A 23,087-nucleotide genomic window follows, 5' to 3' on the forward strand; every position below is an offset into this window, starting at 1 on the left:
CTGTGGAAAATGAAGACTGCTTAAATTGAACAGGGGTCAGGGGGAAGGGCCTGTGGTTTTTCTTTTTGATCAACTGCTGTAACACTGTCCTTCAGGCGGTTGAGGGAGTTTCATATTTTCTTTAGACATCATTAGGTGCCAAAATTCTTGCAGGACAACTTTCATGCTATATGAATTCTGCCATTTTGCTAGCACTGATATGGCTCTTGGGCATACCATCTGTTCTAATTTGCTAATGCTGCCTTTTTGCAAAACACCAGAAACGGATTGGCTTTTATAAAAGAGAGTTTATTTGGTTACACAGCTATAGTCTTAAGGCCATAAAGTGACCAAGGTAACGCATCAACAATCGGGTACCTTCACTGGGGGATGGCCAATGGCATCCAGAAAACTTCTGTTAGCTGGGAAGGCACGTGGCTGGCATCTGCTCCAAGTTCTGGTTTCAAAATGGCTTTCTCTTAGGACGTTCCTCTCTAGGCCATAGCTACTCTTCAAAATGTCACTCTCAGTTGCTCTTGGGGCATTTGTCCCCTCTTAGCTTCTCTGGAGCAAGATTCTGCTTTCAATGGCAGTCTTCAAACTGTCTCTCAACTGCACCTACTCTCTCAGCTTCTGTGTGTTCTTCAAAGTGTCCCTCTTGGCTGTAGCAAGCCCACTCCTTCTGTTTCAGCTTATCTAGTGCTCTAGTAAACTAATTCAAGGCCCATACTGAATGGGCGGGGCCACACTTCCATGGAAACTATCCAATCAGAGTTATCACCCACAGTTAGGTAGGGCACATTTCCATGGAAACAACCTAATCCAAAGGTTCCAAATTAATCCTCACTAATATGTCTGCCCTCACAAGATTGCATCAAAGAACATGGCTTTTTCTGGTGACATAATATATACACACTGGTACACCACTCCATTAGAACTATTAACTCCATTCATATTAATTTTTGTTACAAATCTTACAAAGGGGGGTGCTTCTGGGTATTTAGGTCCACATTCTATTTTAAGGCTGTATATTCAGTTTTCATTAATTGTCCGAGCCTGTGGTGGTTGCCATCGTGTGTTGCTGTCACTTGAAGGCCGCTCCCCTGACCCCCAAACATCTCTTTTAAAAATGAGAAACCTAGTTCTTCCACGGCTTGTGAACTTTTCTCTGTCCCAGCACAACTGAGAGGTATAAATATTCACTGCCGTCAGTAACTGTGGCTCATTAGGAGATACTGGATGTCCTAACAATTCTGTAAGATTCTTAGTGTGGAAGAAGGGGAGGTATAATCTGTGGAGAATCCTTGCCTTCTACCATGCCATCCTGACTTACTGGCTTCTTTTGAGCTAAATTTGCCTAATTTGGAACTATTACTCCTGCTAAGAATTTTGGGTCAGGCCCCGCAACATTCTGACAAGTCTATAAATATATTTCAATTTTATTTGGTAATCTTTCACTTCCTTCCATTTTCTACCTTGATTCTGTCTTGCAGGAGAGCTGTTAAATATGCCAGTCATACTCACTGTCAAACTGGATACACAGCTGGATAGAGGGATAATTTTCTAAGTGGGCAGAAAATTTGTAGCATGCATGGTGAACACAAAAAAGCCACTTTCTGGTTGGAGAGCAGCTAGATATCACACACAGCTGAGTAACTGACACTTACGGCTAAGATCATCTACTTATCCTGTTCTCTACCTTGGTTTTCTACGGAAATGAGTAAAGAAGCAGAGAGAGGTCATAAAAAGCAAAATTTTCCCAACAGAAGCTCAGGAAGGGTGAGAATGCTGATAACAAACAGTAAAGGGTGATGGAGGGAAAATAGGTATGGGTTGGACTGGGAGCCAAAAGTGTTGGTTGTCTGGCACCTGCACTTAATAAATGATGAAAAAAAAGTTCACATATCCATGTATATGACCCCATTTACACACACACACACACACACACACACACACACACACACACACACACACACACACACACTTGAAGGGGAAAAAAAGACTGGAAGCACACACACCAAACTGGTAAAAGTGCTTACTGTGGGGAGAGGGGTAGCTGATCATATTGGAACTTACACTTTCTACTTTAGATACTTCTGTACTATTCGTGTCTTTTTTTTTGTCTTCTTCACATTAACCATATTTTCTTTTATGATCAAGAAAATAATTTTTCCATTTTTGGCAAAAAGGATAATTACCATGGAGGTTTCTATAGGCAACAAAGTTTTAAAGGCAGTGGAGAGGAAAAAGGTAACAGCATTAGGAGGAAAGGAAATGAGGAATATGGGAAATAGAAATAAGGGTATAAATAACAATAATAAATTAAAATCATAAGTAATGCTCTAAACTTTCATAGCAATTAGGAATACATCTATGCTCCAAATCAAAAATTCCATTACCACCAAAAGAAATCACATTAAAGGTTATACATGATTGACCTATACACTGTACTTTGGTCTACAATTGTTCTGGTTTGCTAATGCTGCTATTATGCAAAATATCAGAAATGGATTGGCTTTAATAAAAGGGGATTTATTAGTTACAAATTTACAGTTCTGAGGCCATAAGAGTTTCCAAACTAAGTCATCAACAAGAGGATACCTTCACTGAAGAATCGCCGAAGGCATCCGGAACACCTCTGTCAGCTGCGAAGGCATGTGGAAAGCGTCTGCTGGTCCTGGACTGTGTTTCACCTCCTCTCTCTCAGCTCCTGTGCACCCTTGGTTCTTTCTCCCAGGGTGTTTCCCTCTTAAGTGTCTGGTTGTCTTCCCTTAGCTTCTCTGGGGCAAACTCTGGGCTTCATCTCTTAGCTTAGCATCTCCAAACATCCTTCTGTCCACATCTGAAGCATCTCTAAGCCTCTCTGTCAGCTCTAGCTCTAGAGCTCTCTTAAGTAATCCAGTGAATCAAGACCCACCCTGAATGGTGAGGTCCACATCTCCATGGAAATAATTTAATCAGAGGTTCCACTCTAATCAACAGACTAATCAGTTTGCCCCCACAAGATTGCATTAAAGAATATGGCTTTTCTAGGGGACAGAATATAACCAAACCAGCACAACAGTGTTGTATTTGTAATTAATTTTCAGGTTTTTAATGCACACCAAAATGTTAGACAATGGTTATTCTAGATGGTAAAATTACAGGCAATTTTTTTCTTCTTTTTACCTTTCAATTATGTTCTGAAAAATTTTTTGAGTCTGTTTCAATTGGACTACAATGCTATCCTTATTTTGAGAAAAGAATTCTGAAAATTTAAGTGAATTAAAGAACCAAGTTTTAGTCAGATTGATTTACTTTAAAAAGAAACCATATTGCTTTTGCCTGACAGTATTCCACTGAATTTCAGCAGCTTGCCCAACACAGAAATAGGTTTCATCAGGTTGAATTACATATATATGGTAATTCCAAACAGTCTGCCAGTCCTCTACCAAGTTGCTATTTGTAGATGGGTGACATAATTTAGCCAACAATTCAACAATTTCATCCTTCAAAACTTTGAAGTCAGCATTATGTTGAGTTAAAGAAGCCAGATACTAATGAGAACAGACAGTATGGTTCTATTTAAATGAAGTTTAAGAATAAGCAAATCTAATACATCGTGACAGAAGTCAGAATAGGGTGGATGGGAGTTATTGATTGGGAAAGGAACAAGGTTGATGGCAATGGTCTATGTTTTAATTTGAATAGTGAATACATGGAGGCATTTATAGGTAAAAATTCATCAAGCTGTATGTAAACTTGAAATATGTGCTAGTTTCACTGTATGAAAATTATATCAAAAAACAAAGACAAAAAACTCTGAGGACAGCATCATATCTTCTAATAGGTCTAGATTTGACCTGGTGATGTGACGTAAAATATTCTACGCATTTATCAATGCTGGAGGAATGGGACTCCCCTAATGCTTTCCAACACAGTTGAAAATGAAGGAATTGAGGGTCTCTGTTCTCTCCTTTTTCCTATCTTGAGTCTTCTTTCTCATTGTGTGCTCATCAAATGGCCCCACTAATTCTCTGGATGCCTTTTACCTTCTGATGTATTTCTGAATTCTTTTACTGCTTATGAACTCCTTTGTAAAGTGCTTAGAGAAATTCTGTCCTAGGTAGACAATTACAGCTTCACATTTGCTTTGACACAATTGCTAAGCTCTTTATTCTTCATGTTTTGATTATACCTCCCTTTTCAAATTATTTTCTATAATTGCAACAAAGTCATATTTTTTGATTTTCAATTCCAAAGTTTTTCTTAAGTGTGTTAATACTCAGTTTTCCCAACTCCTTCATTCTAGATTTCCAAAGGGATGAATTTAAAGGCTCCAGATGTTTAAAAATTCTCACTTCAAGCATTTAAACTTCCTCGAAACTTTTTCTAAAAATATACCCTTATTCTATTACTGTTCAAAGCAGTAAGTCTTGTAATCAAAGTCCACCATGATGTGGCTTCAATATACCTTTCTAGCTGTCCCTCTTAAAACATTAAACAACTCTGCTCTTGACCTCATCTACAGGGTTTTACTGTAGCAATAAAATGTACATACATGGAAAAGGTTGATATTGTAAAGTAATGAATTAGAAGGATGTTAGAGGGCAACAATGTATCCATTTTACATATACTGCTACAAAGCACTAAAAAGCAAAAAATACACAACAAATCGTATATGCATATTATTGCGGAAAGTGAACACCTCATCTCTCCAAATCCTTTTACTTTAACTGAGCCTCCTCTCTGGAATAGACACAACTCTCCTTCTCCTACACACATTTGTCAATCACAGTACTTTTCAAGGCCAGCTCCAATTTTACTTCTGTAGGAAGTTCATCTTTTATAATCCTACTCTTACATAGCTCACTATTAAATTTATCAAGTCTATCACCCAAACTACATACGTTAAATAATACACATAAAGAGTATATGCAGAATACAGAGTTATTGATAGGTAGGGTTTATGTTTTATTACTCTTCAATATGTCCCACAGCACCAAGCAGGTTTTGTATAAGACAGGCATTTGATAACACTGGTTGAAATGTATAGATAAAGAATGGATTTTTGTTATTACTTGTCTTCTGTTAGCTAGAACTATTACAGATTCTGTTCAGCAAGTTACTTCCTATTCAAGCTACACAGCTTGAATCAAATACCATTTAAAATAAATAAACCACTGCCTAGGGCTCTGAATCCCTTTTCCTTTCTAAGGAGATTTTTTTGTTTGTGTGGTAATTTTGTTTATTTTAACAGACTGATCTGTTTACACTTGGATTTGTCAGGCCTGTCTCTGAAGCACAGAGAAACTATTCCTGGCTGTTCTGTTTTCCAAGGAAACCTTGCAATTTTCTTTTAAGGTCATAGAAGTCTTTTACTTCTATGACTCTGTTATGTACCACCTAAGAATTTACTTTAAGTTATAAAAGCCATTGTTATCTCACAAGTCTGAAAATGGCTTACAAGATATAATTAATAGCCTAAGACAAACAATAAAACACATATAGAGCTTTCCTTTAGAAAATGACTTATTGTTGGTCTATGTAAAAGAATCTCACTTTACTAATGACTAGAAGATTTTGGAGCAAGAAAGCAACTAGCTATAGTATGCAAGTTAAAATATACAAAAATTTCAACTCAAAAGCCAACTTTACAGTGACAGGTTGAATTAAAGAAGTATGTCCACCAGTGTCAGAAATAGAACAAAGATGCCTACCACCACCCCTATTGCAAACTATTCTGGAGGTATGAGCCAATGAAATTACACCACAGAGAGAAGTGAGGTTAAAAAAAATTTGCAAAATTATACACCTGTAAAAAGTAAGAGAATTAACTGGAAAAACTGTTAAAAATTGTAATAAGAGAATTCAACAAGGGACTGAATAAAGAATACAAAACATAAATAGTCTCATTATTTGTAAGCTATGGAGTAAAATATTCCAATTACAGTAACAATTAAAATGATAAAATACTTAGATAAAGAATTAACCAGATATAGTCAAGAGCTATACAAAGAAAAAGTTTTACGGTGCTACCGAAGGATATAAAAGAAGGTTTAAATAAAGGTAAAAACATTCTTTGTCCTTGGATAGACTCAATGATACACTGAAAAAAATTCTCTCCTTAAATTTTGTAAATTTAACTTGATAGCAATAAAAATATGAATAGGATTTTACTGAGAACCAGACAAACTGATTCTAAAATTCATAAGAAAAAATAAATGTTTAAGAGCAGTCTGGAAAATATGGAGGTAAAGGGTAATGAGTAAGAACTAGTACTACCAGATATTAAAACATAATATAAAGCTACATAAGGTAAAACAGTTTAGTACTGCAATATTAATAGATGAAGTGGAACAGAAGAGAGTTGAGAAGGAAATGGAAATACAAATGCTCTTAATAATACGACATGATGTTACACATTGTGCCAGTTTGACTGTATTATGCCCCACAAAATGGCATTATATTTGATGCAATCTTGTGTAGGCAGACATATTAGTGTTGATTAGATTGTAATTCTTTGACTGAGTGTGTCCATGGAGATGTGACCCACCCAACTGTAGGTGATAACTCTGATTAGATAATTTCCATGGAGGTGTGGCCCCGCCCATTCAGCATGGGCCTTGATTACTTTTCTAGAGCACTATATAAGCTCAGACAGAAGGAGCGAGCTTGCTACAGCCAAGAGGGACACTTTGAAGAATGCACAGGAGGTGAGAGAGGAGCAGCAGTTTACAGAGACATTTTGGAGATGGCCTTTGGAAGCCGACTTTTGCTCTGGAGAAGCTAAGAGAGGACAAACGCCCGAAGAGCAACGGAGAATGACATTTTGGAGAGAAGCTGCAGCCTAGAGAAGAACATCCTGGGAGAAAGCCATTTTCAAACCAGAACTCTGGAGCAGACACCAGCCATGTGCCTTCCCAGCTAACAAAGGTTTTCCGGACACCAATGGCCATCCTCCAGTGAAGGTACCCAATTGTTGATGCATTACCTTGGACACTTCAAGGCCTTAAGAGTGTAACTGTGTAACCAAATAAACCCCCTTTATAAAAGCCAACCCATTTCTGGTATTTGCTTAATGGCAGCATCAGCAAACTAGAACACACATCTCACACATAATAAGAGAACAAATTAAAGCTACAATGAAATATGATTTTTCGAAAGAGGATCCAAAATGGCAGATTAGGAGAGGCAGAGCAAAAAACTTCTTCATGAAAAACATTAGATAAAAGACAGAAAGTGCTCCAGAATACCAGTTACAGAGTTACACCAGCTGGACAAGGTCAGCTAAATCCACAGGGACTGTGCACCTGTTGAAACCAAGAGTCTGCGCTCAGAAATGAGTGAGTGAGGCTACTGGGGACGGCAGCCATGCTGCAGTCAGGAGAAACCGGGGGTCTGTCTTTGGAGACGGATCATTTAAAAAATCCCCAAAGCAGCTGCAGCTCCAGCAGTGACAGCTGCGCAGTCAAGCACGGTGGGGTGTGCCTTCCACACCCTGGGCACCTGCCTCAGTAGCTGGCGTGGACAATAGCCTTTCACACACCCGTAGCTAACTGTCCCGGAGCTAGGAAGGTGGAGGTCTGCAAAAGGGGGAAATGACCATGCCACGTACATCCATCTTTTCAGCAGGCTGGGAACGCCCCTGCATAGTGCAGTGACCCAGAGCTTCCTTTGGGGATTCCGCTTGCCTGTGATGTTGTGGATTGGAGGCGGGGTCCCACACAGAAGTCCCAAGACCATGCACCAATCCCAGGGACTTGTGGGCCAGCAGCAGACAGAGACTGTGGGGAGTCTAAGCCAAAGGGTTGGGCTTGTGCAACAGCTTTAAGTCTCTAGGAACTGCTAGGAGATTTGAGTTTTAAAGCCGCCTTCCCTTCCTAAGTACACAGGGAACCCACCCCCCCACCACCACCTTCAGGGCTGGCTGCACCAACTACACACAGAAATTTGGTGCACTGATTACTCCCCCACAAGATCTAGACCCCTACTCATTACAAACACGAAGTTGGGGAGAACTGGCTAGAGGATAATAGGTGGCTTGGGGGGGTGCCATGTGCTGGTAAGTCAGAGAAAATGCGCTCCACCAAGCTATCGCTCTGACAAATTATACATAATTGTTCAAATAAACCTGCATATCCTAAAAGAACCTTAGCAAGATAAGCAAATGCCAAGAGGCCAAAAACAACAGAAAATTTTAAAGCATAGGGAAAAAAACAGAAGAGATGGATAACCCAAACCCAAACACCCAAGTCAAAACATTAGAGGAGATACAGTATTTGGAGCAATTAATCAAAGAAGTAATCACAAACAACATCATGGCACAGGATATAAAGAACATGAAGACCTTAGAAGAGCATAAAGAAGAATTTGAAAGAGTAAATAAAAAAAAATAGATGATCTTATAGAAATAAAAGAAACTTGATCAAATTAAAAAGATTCTGGATACATACAGTACTCAATTAGAGGAAGCTGAGGAAAGAATGAGCCAACTTGAAGAATGCAGAATGGAAAGTGAAAGTAGAAAAGAAAGAATGGAGAAAAAATAAAAAAAAATTGAAATGGATCTCAGGGATATGACAGACAAAATAAAGCACTCAAAAATAAGAATCATTGGTGTTCCAGAAGAGGAAGAGAAGGGTAAAGGTCTAGGAAGAGTATTCAAACAAACTGTTGGGGAAAACTTCCCAAACCTTCTAAACAACATAAATATGTAAATCACTGATGCCCAACGAACTCCAAACAGAATAAATCCAAATAAACCCACTCTGAGACATATTTTGATCAGATTGTCAAATGCTAAAGAGAAGGAGCAAGTTCTAAAAGCAGCAAGAGAGAAGCAATTCACCACATACAAGGGAAACAACATAAGACTAAGCAGTGACTACTCAGTGGCCACCATGGAGGTAAGAAGGCAGTGGTATGACATATTTAAAATTATGAATGGGAAAAACTGCCAACCAAGAATTCTTTATCCAGAAAAGCTTTCCTTCAAATTTGAGAAGGAGCTTAAAATCTTCACAGACAAACAAATGCTGAGAGAATTTGCTAACAAGAGACCTGCCCTATTTGAGATACTAAAGGGAGACCGAATGGCAGAGAAACAAAGAAAAGAGAGAGAGATGGAGAAGAGTTCAGAACTAAAGAGATTTAGTAAGGGTATGTTAAAGGAAATAAAGACAGAGTGGGGGAAAAATATCTGACAAACATAAACCAAAGGATAGGATGGCTGATTCAAGAAATGCCTTCATACTAATAACATTGAATGTGAATGGATTAAACTTCCCAATTAAAAGATACAGATTGGCAGAATGGATTAAAAAATATGAACCATCAATATGTTGCTTACAGGAGACTCATCATAGACACAGGGACACAAAGAAACTGAAAGTGAAAGGATGGAAAAGAATATTCCACGCAAGCTATAGCCAAAAAAAGCAGGAGTAGCAATATTAATCTCAGCTAAAAGAGACCTTAAATGCAAAGATGTTATAAAAGACAAAGAAGGTCACTATATACTAATGAAAGGGACAATTCAACAAGAAGAAATAACAATTATAAATATTTCTGTACCCAATCAAGGTGCCCCAAAATACATGAGACAAACACTGGCAAAACTGAAGGAAGTGATAGATGTTTCCACACTAATTGTGGGAGACTTCAACATATCACTCTCTCCTATAGATAGATCAACCAGACAGAGGAACAATAAGGAAACTGAAAACCTAAACAATCTGATAAATGAGTTTGAATTAACAGACATTTATAGAACACTACATCCCAAATCACCAGGTTACACATTCATCTCTAGTGGTCATGGAACTTTCTCCAAAACAGACCATTTGCTGGGCCATAAAACAAGCCTCAATAAATTTAAAAAGACTGAAATTATTCAAACACATTCTCTGATCACAATGGAATACAATTAGAAGTCAATAACCGTAAGAGACTTAGAAAATTCACAAATATCTGGAGGTTAAACAACACACTCCTAAACAATCAGTGGGTTAAAGAAGAAATAGCAAGAGAAACTGCTAAATATAGAGACGAATGAAAATGAGAACACAGCATATCAAAACTCATGGGATGCAACAAAGGTGGTATTGAGGGGGAAATTTACAGCTTTAAATGCATACATTAGTGTGCCGGTCTGAATGTGTTGTGTCCCCCAAACGCCACTGTCTTTGATGTGGTCTTGTGGGGCAGACGTTTTGGTGCTGATTAGATTTGCTTGGAATGTGCCCCACCCAGCTGCGGGTGATGACTCTGATGAGATATTCCCATGGAGGCATGGCCCCACCCATTCAGGGTGGGCCTTGATCAGTGGAGCCATATAATGAGCTGACTCAAAGAGAATGAACTCAGTGCAGCTGTGAGTGATGTTTTGAAGAGGAGCAAGCTTGCTACAGAGGAACATCCAGGGAGAAAGCCATTTTGAAACCAGAACTTTGGAGCAGACGCCAGCCATGTGCCTTCCCAGCTAACAGAGGTTTTCCAGCTGCCATTGGCCATCCTCCAGTGAAGGTACCCGATTACTGATGTGTTACTTTGGACACTTTATGGCCTTAAGACTGTAACTGTGTAGCCAAATAAACCCCCTTTTTATAAAAGCCAATCCATCTCTGGTGTTTTGCATTCCACAGCATTAGCAAACTAGAATAATTAGAAAGGAAGAAAGAGCTGAAATCAAAGAACTAATGGAACAACTGAAGAAGCTAGAAAATGAACAAACTAATCCTAAACCAAGCAGAAGAAAAGAAATAACAAAAGATTAAAGCAGAAATAAATGATATAGAGAACAAAAGACAATAGAGAGAATAAACACCACCAAAAGTTGGTTCTTTGAGAAGGTCAACAAGGTTGACAAGCCCCTAGCTAGACTGACAAAATCTAAAAGAGAAAAGACCCAAATAAGCAAAATAATAAGTGAGAAAGGCGACATTACTGGAGATCCTGAAGAAATTTAAAAAATCGTAAGAGGATACTATGAACAATTATATTAACAACAAACTAGATAATGTGAGCAAATGGACAATTTCTTGGAAACACATAAACAGCCTAGACTGACCACAGAAGAAATAGACCTCAACCAACCAATCACAAGCAAAGAGATCCAATCAGTCATCAAAAAGCTTCCCGCAAATAAATGCCCAGGGCCAGATGGCTTCACAGGGGAATTCTACCAAACTTTCCAAAAAACTGACACCAATCTTACTTAAACTCTTTCAAAACACTGAAGAAAATGGAACACTACCTAACTCATCATATGAAGCTAACATTACTCTAATACCAAAACCAGGTAAAAATGTTACAAGAAAGGAAAACTACAGGCCAATCTCCCTAATGAATACAGATGTAAAAATTCTCAACAAAATACTTGCAAATCGAATCCAAAGACACATCAAAAAAATCATACACCATGACCAAGTGGGGTTCATTCCAGGCATGCAAGGATGGCTCAGCATAAGAAAATCAATCAATGTACTACAACACATTAACAAATCAAAAGGGAAAAATCAAACGACTATCTCAATAGATGCTGAAAAAGCATTCAACAAAATCCAGCATCCTTTTTTGATAAAAACACTTCAAAAGGTAGGAATTGAAGGAAACTTCCTCAATATGATAAAGGGAATATATGAAAAACCCACAGCCAGCATAGTACTCAATGGAGAGAGACTGAAAGCCTTCCCTCTAAGATCAGGAATGAGACAAGGATGCTCACTGTCACCACTGTTATTCAACATTGTGCTAGAAGTGTTAGCCAGAGCAATCCGACAAGACAAAGAAATAAAAGGCATTCAAATTGGAAAGGAAGAAGAAAATTGTTATTATTTGCAGAAGATATGATCTTATATCTGGAAAACCCTGAGAAATCCATGACACAGCTACCTGAGGTAATAAACAAATTTAGCCAAGTAGCAGGATACAAGATTAATGCACATAAGTCAGTAATGTTCCCATACACTAGAAATGACCTAACTGAAGAGACACACAAGAAAAAGATACCATCCTCAATAGCAATTAAAAACATCAAATACCTGGGAATAAACTTAACCAAAGATGTAAAAGACCTATACATAGAAAACTACATAAGTTTACTAAAAGACATAGAAGGGGACCTAAAAAGATGGAAAAATATTCGTTGTTCATGATAGGAAGGCTAGATGTCATTAAGATGTCAATTCTACCCAAACTCATCTACGGATTCAATGCAATTCCTATCAAAATTCTAACAACCTACATTGCAGACTTGGAAAAGACAGTTATCAAATTTATATGGAAGGGGAAGTTGCCTTGAATTGCTAAAAACATTCTAAAAAACGAAAAACGAAGCGGAAGGATTTACACTCTGAAGCTTATTATAAAGCTACAGTAGTCAAAACAGCATGGTACTGGCACAAAGACAGACATACTGATCAATGGAATCGAATTGAGAATTCGAAGATAGACCCCAGATCTACAGTCAACTGATCTTTGATAAGGCCCTGATCTGGGACATAACAGTCTACTCGACAAATGGGGCTGAGAGACCTGGATATCCATATGCAAAAGAATGAAAGAGGACCCCTACCTCACATCCTACACAAAAATTAACTCAAAATGGATTAAATACCTCAATATAAGGGACAGTACCATAAAACTCCTAGAAGATAATGTAGAGAACCATCTTCAAAATCTTGTATTAGTAGGTGACTTGCTAGATCTCACACCCAAAGCACAAGTAACAAAAGAAAAAACAGATAAAAGGGAACTCCTCAAACTTAAAAGCTTCTGTACCTTAAGGAATTTGTCAGAAAGGTGAAGAGGCAGCCAACTTAGTGGGAAAAAATATTTGGAAACCATGTATCTGACAGAAGACTGATATCGTACATATATAAAGAAATCCTACAACTCAGTAACAACAGTACAGACCACCCAATGATAAAATGGGCAAAAGATATGAAAAGGCAGTTCTCTGAAGAGGAAATACAAATGGCCAAAAAAAACCACATGAAAAAATGTTCAGCTTCACTACCTATTAGGGAGATGCAAATTAAGACCACAATGAGATAACATCTCACACCAATTAGATTGGCTGCCATTAAACAAACAGGAAACTAGGAATGCTGGAGAGGATGTGGAGAAATTGGAACTCTTATTCATTGTTGGTGGGACTGTATAATGGTACAGCCACTCTGGAAGACAGTCTAGAGGTTCCTTAGAAAACTAGATATAGCGTTACCCTTCGATCCAGCAATTGCACTTCTCGGTATATACCCGCAAGAGATGAAAGCAGTGATATGAACAGATATCTGCACACCAATGTCATAGTAGCAATATTCACAATTGCCAAGAGATGGAAACAACCCAAATGTCCTTCAACAGATGAGTGGATCAACAAAATGTGGTATATACCCATGATGGAATACTATGCCACAGTAAGAAGGAACAATGTCATTAAATATATGACAACATGAACCTTGAAGACATAATGTTGAGCGAAATAAGCCAGGCACAAAAAAGAGAAATCTTGTATGTTACCATTAATGTGAACACTGTGAAAAATGTAAAATAAATGGTTTATACTGTAGAATGTAGGGGACCTAGAGAAAGACAGCAAATAGTGAAGGAGAAACGATAATCTAATAAGAACAGATAAGTTACGGAGGGTAAACTTAATGTTCTGGGAATGCTAAGGAATCACTATGATTTGTTAATTTCTGGGGGATATGGCAGGAACAAGTTTGCAGAAATGCAGTTATCTTAGGTTACTTGTTTTTTCTTAATCCTCTGTTTGGTCTTGTTTGAAAATTTTTTGTTTTTTTTTAATTTTTTGATAAAATTAAAGAAAACAATGAATGAGTGGGAAAAAAACTAAATGAACAATGCGGGGAGAAGGGGAATGAAATGTTTTGGATGTTCTTTTTTATTCTAGTTTTATTTTTATTTTTTGGGAGTAATGAAAATGTTTAAAGATTGATTGTGGTGATCAATGCACAACTATGAACAATTGATTGTACACTCTGAAGGATGGTATGTTATGTGAATATATATCAATAAATTTGCATTAAAAAAAGAAATATTTTTCACTTTCCAGTGAGGGAAAAAACTGCAAGCGTGATGACAACACTGTAATGGTGAGCATTTGAATACACTGCTGGCAATAGTGTAATCTGATAAACATCTATGGGGAGCATTTTTGGCAATAAAACCAAATTTAAAATGCACATATCCTTTGAACAATCAATTTTACCACTAGAAATTTATCCTACAGATATACTCCCTCAAATGCTCACACAGGAGAATATCTGTGAAATATGATTTGTAATTGCAAAAGATTGGAAACAACCTATTGTTCATTAATATAGGCTTGATTAGATAAATTATGGTATATCTAAACAACACACAATGCAGCTGATTTCTTTCTAGCATATTTATTGAGATATACTGCCATTAATCTCATAGATTATGTTTTATATTAGCAACAAAAACTGTGCCCTAAACTTTAGGTAACAATTTTCAAAAGATCAGGGTGTGTGTGTGTGTGTGTGTTGTGTGTAGGTGGGGGAGGTGGAAATCTATCTCCAGGCCTAACAACTTCAGCCTTCCTTTACGCAATGAAACTAGAAAGTGTCTGCTGAAATACTTCTTAAATTATTTGAAAGGAGCACTGTAAATATTTCATTGTTTTAAATTAATTAAGTAACTCAAAAATAAATGACCTGGGATCTTGTTAAATGCAGATTCTGCTTTATTAGGTGTGGATATGCAGCTGTTTATAAAATGAGACCAGTTCTAGATATGCTGATATGAAATGATCTATACATTTCTAAGTTAAAAAAAAAAAGGAATCTATAAAACCAGTGTAGATAGAATCTCACCATTATGTAAACAATAAAAAAGGGGTTAAAACTGTATACATGTGTGTGAATACATAGAATTTATCTCTAAAGGATACACAAAAATATGCTGAGAGTCGTCCTAGAGAGCAGGATAAGGAGTGGGAGGAAATCTTTTCCACTGTGTTTTTTTTTTTTTAAACTTGATGTACAGACTGCTTAAACAAACAAAAAAAATGTATATGCACTACCTCTATGAAAAGCACAAAAAAAGCTCTGACAGTCATATAACACAGTGATATATGTAACATTTGAAGGAGTATAGGCATCTAGGGAATTCACTTTAGTAAAATAATGTGATCCAGATACACACACACATACGCACAGAGACTTGTTGGAAAGGTACAAAATTTCTGGCTAAGATGTTTGGAAAAACCTCCAATCATAACAATATTGTAATAATGTCTTAAATTTCTTCTGTGCATTCTATTTTGCAAAGGTATCATCAACAGAAACTCTTGGTCTCAATTTATGGGTAACATCTGAGTTGAGGGCATGGATTCTGGATTCAGGCCATCCTGTTCACATCTTGACTCTATGACTTATTAGCTATGTGGCATTGGGCAAATTCCTTAATTTCTCTACATTTCAGTTTCTCAGGTATAAAAGTGACTTAATAATAAAACCTTTTCTCTGGAGTTGTAACCAAGAAGTTAGAATTTAAGAAATGATTATGATTACTGAATCAATATATAGATATTTCTTTTTACTTTCTAGTGTATTAGAATAGCCAGAAGGAAATGCTTGAAACTGCTGAACTGTAATCTAGTTGCCTTGATCTTGGACAGTGATTGTATAATTATATAGCCTTTATCTTGTGAATTTGTGATTGTAAAAATCTTGCCACTTATACCCCTTTTATATGTGTTTTTTTTTACCTTTAGAGTCTTAAAATCACAAAGGCAACCCCCTTGAAGGAACTTGAGTCAGCTCACAACTAGCATTGACTTGTTCTTATGGTTAGCTTAGTTCCAGCATAGCTTCACTACTTTACATTTGTAAATTGTTTCTACTTATACTTGTTATTGAAATAGCAACAACTCCATCTTCCCTTATTTGAATCCATAAAAACCTTGAATTCCTTAGACTCAGAGAGACAGATTTTTAGGCCCATAGGCTGTCTGATCTCCTGCTTTGTGTCTAGCATTAAACTCTTTCTCTCTTTGAAACCCTGGTGTCATGGTTGGCTGTTATATGCATCAGGCAGAGAATCCACCACTTTTGTCCAGTATCAGAGTATTGGTGAAGATTAAATAAGATAATGTAAGTAATGTGTCTAGCACAGTGTCTGATATAGAGTGGGCGTTCAAAAATGGTAATGATTAGAATATTATCCTTTACATTATTAATACTACTGCTTTTTACCCCATATTTTCAAAGTGTTAAAAAAATATACGTAGGAAGACAATCAAACTAGAACATTTAATTACGTCGTCTTCTATTCTAATGAACGATGTAAGACAGAAATACATTATTTAGGAAAAGAGCATTTCTGCGTAGGTCATAAATCTGAGAAACGATGCCACCCAGCTAAGAATGGAAAAGACAGCAGGGAGTTGTGCAAGTACCTCTTGGGTTAGGTATCTACAAGACAGCTTTTATTTGAAGTGCTGGGAATTAACATCACATGTTTATATACAACATGTATAAAGACACATTACAGGCAAAGTAATTTTCTGGATTATGCAGGACATTTTGTCCACCTCCTCCCACCCTTCATAAACACGAGTTATGAAAAATAAACTGTAATTTAAGGGCAAAAAAGGTGTTAGTTCAATAATTCTACCAAAGAACCCCTTTCTTGAACATCATCTATCTGATTTTATCTATCTTTGAGAGAGCTAAAGCTCATTCAGTTGTGTTGTCAATAAATTTAAATATTTTAGTCCTACAAAGCATTTCCTTCAGATATAAAGCCAATCAGGGACAATTTAAACTTTTTGTTTTTCTCACAAAAAAGCTCCCACCAGACTGTTCTGAGTCTTGTACTGTGTGTCTTAGGGCTGACTGTTTTCTACTAGTCTTTATTTCCTTTCTGTTCACATTCTTGCCTTTTCTCATGATCTCTGCAAATTCTGTCATCTACCCCTTTCTTAGCCCTGCCTGCTATGTCAACTTCTAACTTCATTCTTCACTAGCTACCCCCTTTTTGGGGGGTAGGATAGAGGGAATGGAGGAGGTGATATCCTCTGCCATTTACCCACACTCAGCCCATGTGCCTATCCACTCTGCTTGATTCCACCATACTGTCATCTTAATTACTATACCCCATCCATCAGCATTTTCAAAGCAACACCCGTAGATTTTTTTTTTTTTAATTCCTTTTAAAGATTCATATGACACCAAATTTTTGACAGAAGAATTTTGCCACCCTTTCTGGTACAACCTCCACATCCATAATCACTATTGTAGGGATGTTTTACTAAATATAGTTGAAGCCTGGAGTAGAAGACAGGATGGAGGACAGAGGAAAGAAGAAAGTTACATTAATAAGACTAACAATAAAAGAAATACATGACATTCCTGGCAAAGGTGGGGTAATGACATGTACCCTCATACACTGCTGGTACAATGGTAAACTAGTGGGCAATTTGGCCATATCTGTTAAAATTTTAAGACGGCATATTCTTTGAAACAGTTAAATACATTTTAGACCATTACATTTCAAAAGAATACTTGAGCCAGTGCCCAATGATGTCTCAATATAAGGATGTTCACTGTGATACTGTTGGAATTGGACAACCAAACCCACTAGCCTTTATATTCCACAAAACAAGGAATAAGTCTGTTTTGTTCACTGCAATATACTCCATACCTAGAGCATCACCAAGCACAGAGACCTAAGGTGTTCGGTTAGATTTGATGATTGATTAAATGACTGATAATGGGAGATCTAAGGTCAGTTTATGCCTGGACCTCAGTTGTGTTTAGCAAGCTAGGAGCTAATTTTCCATTTGGAATGGCTAGATTTTACTGAGTTCCTGGCCATGGTGCACTTTCAGCTTGCATCAACTGTCTGTCAAATACATGCTGCTGGTGATCAAGAGTATATGGATGGCAGAGGGATTTGACTATTCAGAGCAAAACAACTGCAAAATAAATGTGCAAGTTCTTTTACGGCAACAGTAATGCTTTGCTGATTAAGTCAGATTTTTTTTCCTTTCAATTCAATTATCATTATCAAAAAATTGTTTTTTTTTTTTGATTTGGTAAATATAAGAGACTTAGTTTTCAAAGTAGTAATTTAGGACTTTAGAACACCCAAGAGTAAAATATTGATTTTTTATTGCAGAGTACTACTGGATAGTTACATAACCCGGTCTTATGTCACACACAACTTTCCAGAGTTTGAGGAAATCATGCAAGTAAAAAACCTATCATGTTGAGGTTGTAATAAAAACATGACCTTTCAAAGTCCTGAAATGATATTACATATTAAAGACAGATGAGGGTACTCTAATTAGCCAGCAAAGAGAAACAGAAAGATCATGAAATTAGGTTATTTTAACAATTGCACTGCAATAGGTAAATTAAGTGCTGTTAAAATTGTGAATTTTGTACTTCATGCAAAGAAGATTTTCTTTTCTTAATCCAAATTCTAGGAAGCCAAAAGGATTCTGCAATTATATAAAATGAAGAGAAGGAATCCACCACACTCAGATACCAGGTGAGGATTACCCACACTTCTTTCTAATGATTTGTTAAACTGACCTTGGGTCAGGATTTGCCCTTTTTAAGCAAATGTATTCTGTATAATCTACAATTTCACTTGGTGTTTTATTTGTCCTCCACTGGGAGTAGTTCATAAATCCATTTCTTTGTTCCATTGTTTTCCCAAAAGAAATGGTGAGTTAAAAGTTTGAGCCTTCCCCATCAGCCAGTAGGAATGAAACAGCAATATGCACAAAAGAGCATATACCACTGAAGACTGTATCTCATGGTCTTCTTGAGTTTTAAAATTTGTAAATCCAACTACAACATATAATTTCATCAAATTAAACAACAGTTTTTTCTTTCAGACTTCTAAGAAGAGAGAAACAATAACTACAGAGCCATGGATTCTGAGGCAATAAATTGGGCTCATTCACTAAGGATTACCATTAGACTTAAAGTCACATTCAAATTTGTGCATCAGCAAAATTACAAATAATCCCAAGTCACAGATCTTCAGGATCAACTGTAATAGTTAAAAAGTAAAGTGTTTAAAATTTTGGATGCCAATTGTCCACTGTGGTTGCATAACAAATTTTTGTGGACTGATTAAATTAGAGGAGTCTCTCCATTTCTGAAGCTATCTACAGCAAGTGGGTACACATGTTGTTCTCTTGAACTGCTTCTTACTATTTTATGTACTTTACCCTTCATCTACTTGAATGACTAGATTCTTGGCTATGATTTTTCAGACTCAATTTCTAAAGGAAAGGATAATTGCTCTAGCTGTTCAACTTTAAAATATGGCCAACTTCTCCATTCTATTCATGAATTTAAAAGAATATATCTGCTATAACATGGATGAACCCTGAAAACATTATGCTAAGTGAAAAAGCCAGTCACAAAAAACCCACATATTGTATAATTCCATATATATGAAATATCCAGGCAAATCTATGGCGATAGAAAGACTGGTGATTGCCTAGGACTGAGGGGGATAGAGTGATGGACGAGTGATAACCAAAGGGTACAAGGTTTCTTCTGGGGTTGACGAAAGTGTTCTAAAATTGATTATGGTGATGTTTGCACAACTCTGTGATATACTAAAAACGACTGAATTGCACACACTAAATAAACGATTGTATGGTATGTGATTTATAGCGCAACAGAGTTTTATTTTTTTTAAAAAAAGATATACCCCTAGATATTTAGTAAACCATTGCTAATGAAACAAATTTTAGGACTTAAAGGGGGTTTATATTAAAACGTGTTAATACTTAATTTCAATTCCTAACTCCTCCAAATTACCAAGTTTCAAATGAGTTTGAAGAGGTCTTTAATTCAGGCTGAATTATTTTATAGTTAACACAAAATAATTTTGATAGTCACAAAAATGGACAATTTACATATATTATATTACAGAGCATAAAGATACACTAAGTATACACAATAATCATTACTCAAATATGAAACAAAAAAATACTGGTCTTTTGTTAAGGACTCTGGTGATTCTAGTTTTTATCCCAGAATTGAACTGGCCACAAGGATGTACCATATTAGGCTCAATCTATATGAATAATAGAACATGCTCTAAAATATGCTAATTTAGAGGATGTATTCCTAATTTTCTTCTTTCCAAAATGGTGCTGGTTAATTGAAAATGCCAATGAACTTTCTCCAGTTAAATATTATATTATAAATATAAGAATTAAAATCCTTTGAGTTGGTATCTTTCTAAAAAGCAGATATTCAAAGATTACATTATAATGAAACCCATTGTCTTTGTATGAGTGTATGGAAAGCCACCAAGAGGGTGATATGAAAAGTTAGATTTAAAAAAAAAAATACCCAAGAATAAAATTTCTTTAAGAGATAATTAGCACTGTGCCAAGCACTGCATAAGGTGCTAGAGTCCGCACCCTAATAAAGCAACATTCTGGAGTCAGTGAGATGTGGGCTCAGATCTTGGTTCTATCACTTATAATCTGTATAATTTTGAGTCACTTATTTCAGCTCCCTGAGGCTCATATTTTTATCTGCAAAATGGGAGTACTACCACCTAGATCAAAGGATTAAATGGGATGCTATACACCAAGTACCTAGCACAGTGCCTGGCAAACAGTAACTGCTTTAAAACAGTAGCAATTATTATTATACTTACTCCAATGGTTATTACTTCCTGTAATCTTTTACCTTCACCCTTAACTTTTTCTGAGCAGTAGTCACAGACCTCAATAATCCTTCAGAAATTATTTATTCAACCACTATTTAGTGGGTTCACAGTCTATATCAGACTCTGGGAATACTAACAGTCTACATGATAGAGGACAGACATAAGACTAATAATTATAAGTGGTACAAACAGGAAGTATGCCATGGAAGTATACAACAAGGGTACGTAATTCAAGGAAGCCTTGAAGAAGTACTTTTTAAAGAGACCTGAAATGTATGAAGAAATTAGCCAGGAAAAAAAAGTGTTGCAGGCAATGGAAGATATTTAAAGCCCCAGAAGTGAAAAAGAGCAGGATGAGTTCAAGTAACTGGAAGACATGCAAATTAATTGGAACAGAGAACAAGACAGAAGAGGGCCAAGAATGAGCCTGGAGAGGTATTCTGCATGACCAACTAAATTAAGAATTATAAGACTTTATCTTATGAGCAAAAGAAGCTACTGGGGGGTTTTATGGAACTCTGCATTTTAAAACAACTAGGATGTGGAGTAAATAATGATTTCAAAGGGTTAAGAATGAATGCAGGGAGATCAGTTCAGTTCTTGTTGAATTAGGTGTCAAGTGAGAAGAGGCAGTAGTAGTGGGATTGAAGAGAAACGGAACTAATGAAAAACAATTCATTTTGGGAAGTAGAACCAATAACCTTACAGGAAGCTGCCCCTGACCTCACCAGTCAACTGTCCTTGTCCCCTTAATTCCCCAAACCTTGAGCATGCCCCTATTTTTACTATTAACACTGTGAATTATTAACTTTGGCTTAAGTTTCTATCTTCTTATTAGACTGCATGCTTCTTTAGGGCACAGGCTATGTCTTTCAATTTTGCATTCTTAAACATTTAGCACACTGACTCAGAAAAAAGCTGATATTCTCAAGGTTTACTGACTTGCATTCTTCCCCTCACATAAACAGTTTTAAGAGAAGACTGTTTCGGAATTGAATCTTTTAATACTTTATTGGAGTTTTCTGCAAAGAGCTGACACTTTGCAGAGTAAGGCCTGTATCATGGTGATTATCACATGGGTGGGAGGGGGATAGAGATACTTTGGAAAAGCATATTCAAATAATTATATTAATGGAAAAAGAAAATAAACTTTTTGTTTTTGTATAAAAATTATAGAAAGGCTGGACATTAACTTGGGTGCTGGAATATGGCTCTTAAGCGGTTGAGAAACAGCATTTCACAGCTGTTTTCCTACTCTCCTAATTTTTATACAATTCCTAATCCAGTAGAACTGGAATTAAACAAACCTGTTAGATTTGTATGCACAATGAGACTAAAATGGCTCAAAATAAAGGTCTGAGAAACTTTTCTGCAGGTCAAGTGTTTGAGCTTCTGATGCAAGGACCTCTGGTATACCGGCATGCTCCATGTAGCCTTTGCTTGTGCAGTTCCTACAGCCCTAGAATGGAATGAATGCCTTCCCACTTTCTCTTTGCCCATCCAAATTCTATGTAGGGTTTAAGATTCAAATCCTCCAAGATCACACGCTGATCTCGTCCTTATCTGAATTATAAGGGCAGTTGGAAGTCTATGACAGGAAATTTAGTAAGTTCTGCCTAATATTTTCTTTTCAAGAAGGGCAGGAAGAAGCGCTAAATAAGTACTAATCATGTGGTGAGGGTTGAGCAGTCACAGTGCGCTCATCATAACACTCACGTGGAAGTTAAGTAAAACCCAATCCTAATTCATAAGTGAATAAACGCGCGACAGAGTCAACCTCTTATCTGACAGCTCTTCAGGGTTCTAAGGAGAGTTGAGGGAGCAAAGGGGGTGGAGGGAGGTGGAGGGGAATTCAACCATCCTCAACAAAAAGCAGCTTTCCTTAGTCCAACCCACTTTCTAGTTCCCTCAAAGCCACTCCTCCTCCCCGAAGAATCTCTTCCCAAGATGGAAACGACGAAGTCCAACATGATATGGCATCAGCTTTGCCATCTGACCCAGGAGCGGAGACTCACCAGTTTCATATCGGACTTCTGGTTGTTCAATATTCGACTCCTCAAACCCAGAAAGCAGCTTCCGGTTCAATTCCCAACACCGACCCGCAAGGAGAATCTCGGAACATGCAGTCTTTCTTCCCTACGCTCCCCTCTCCCAGGGAGTCATGGGAAATGTAGTCACTCCTAGAAGCATCACGGGAACTGTGGTCATCTTTCCTTTTCTTCCCTTTCCTCTCTAAACTCCTCCTTCTCTTAGCTCAAATTCATCCCCGTTGCCTCTTCACCTTCTCGCTCTCTCTTTCTCTCCATCCCAGCGTGATATCACGTCCCCAATATGGGTTTGGGGTCCAAGGTATTCTGGGATGTGTAGTCTCCACGACTCTGGGCCCCCCTTTTCCCTCCTCCCTGTGGGAAGGCGGATGG

The 23,087-nt window shown here is 37.2% G+C and overlaps 1 protein-coding gene and 1 pseudogene across 4 annotated transcripts in view; both read right to left on the minus strand.

Moving 5' to 3' along the window:
• The window catches only part of INTS9 (integrator complex subunit 9), a 132,849-nt gene extending 109,881 nt beyond the window's left edge, over positions 1-22,968 (minus strand). For all 4 annotated transcript variants that reach the window (XM_037813163.1, XM_037813161.1, XM_037813162.1 and 1 more), the window contains exon 1: positions 22,683-22,968. In XM_037813163.1, the coding sequence (XP_037669091.1) occupies positions 22,683-22,691 (9 nt within the window). In that variant the 5' untranslated portion in view covers positions 22,692-22,968. The remainder of the gene's footprint in view (positions 1-22,682) is intronic.
• LOC119516960 lies at positions 70-5,327 on the minus strand (annotated as a pseudogene).
• Positions 22,969-23,087: the final 119 nt, after the last annotated feature.

Source organism: Choloepus didactylus, chromosome 20 (assembly GCF_015220235.1).
Source record: "Choloepus didactylus isolate mChoDid1 chromosome 20, mChoDid1.pri, whole genome shotgun sequence".
NCBI lineage: Eukaryota > Metazoa > Chordata > Mammalia > Pilosa > Megalonychidae > Choloepus > Choloepus didactylus.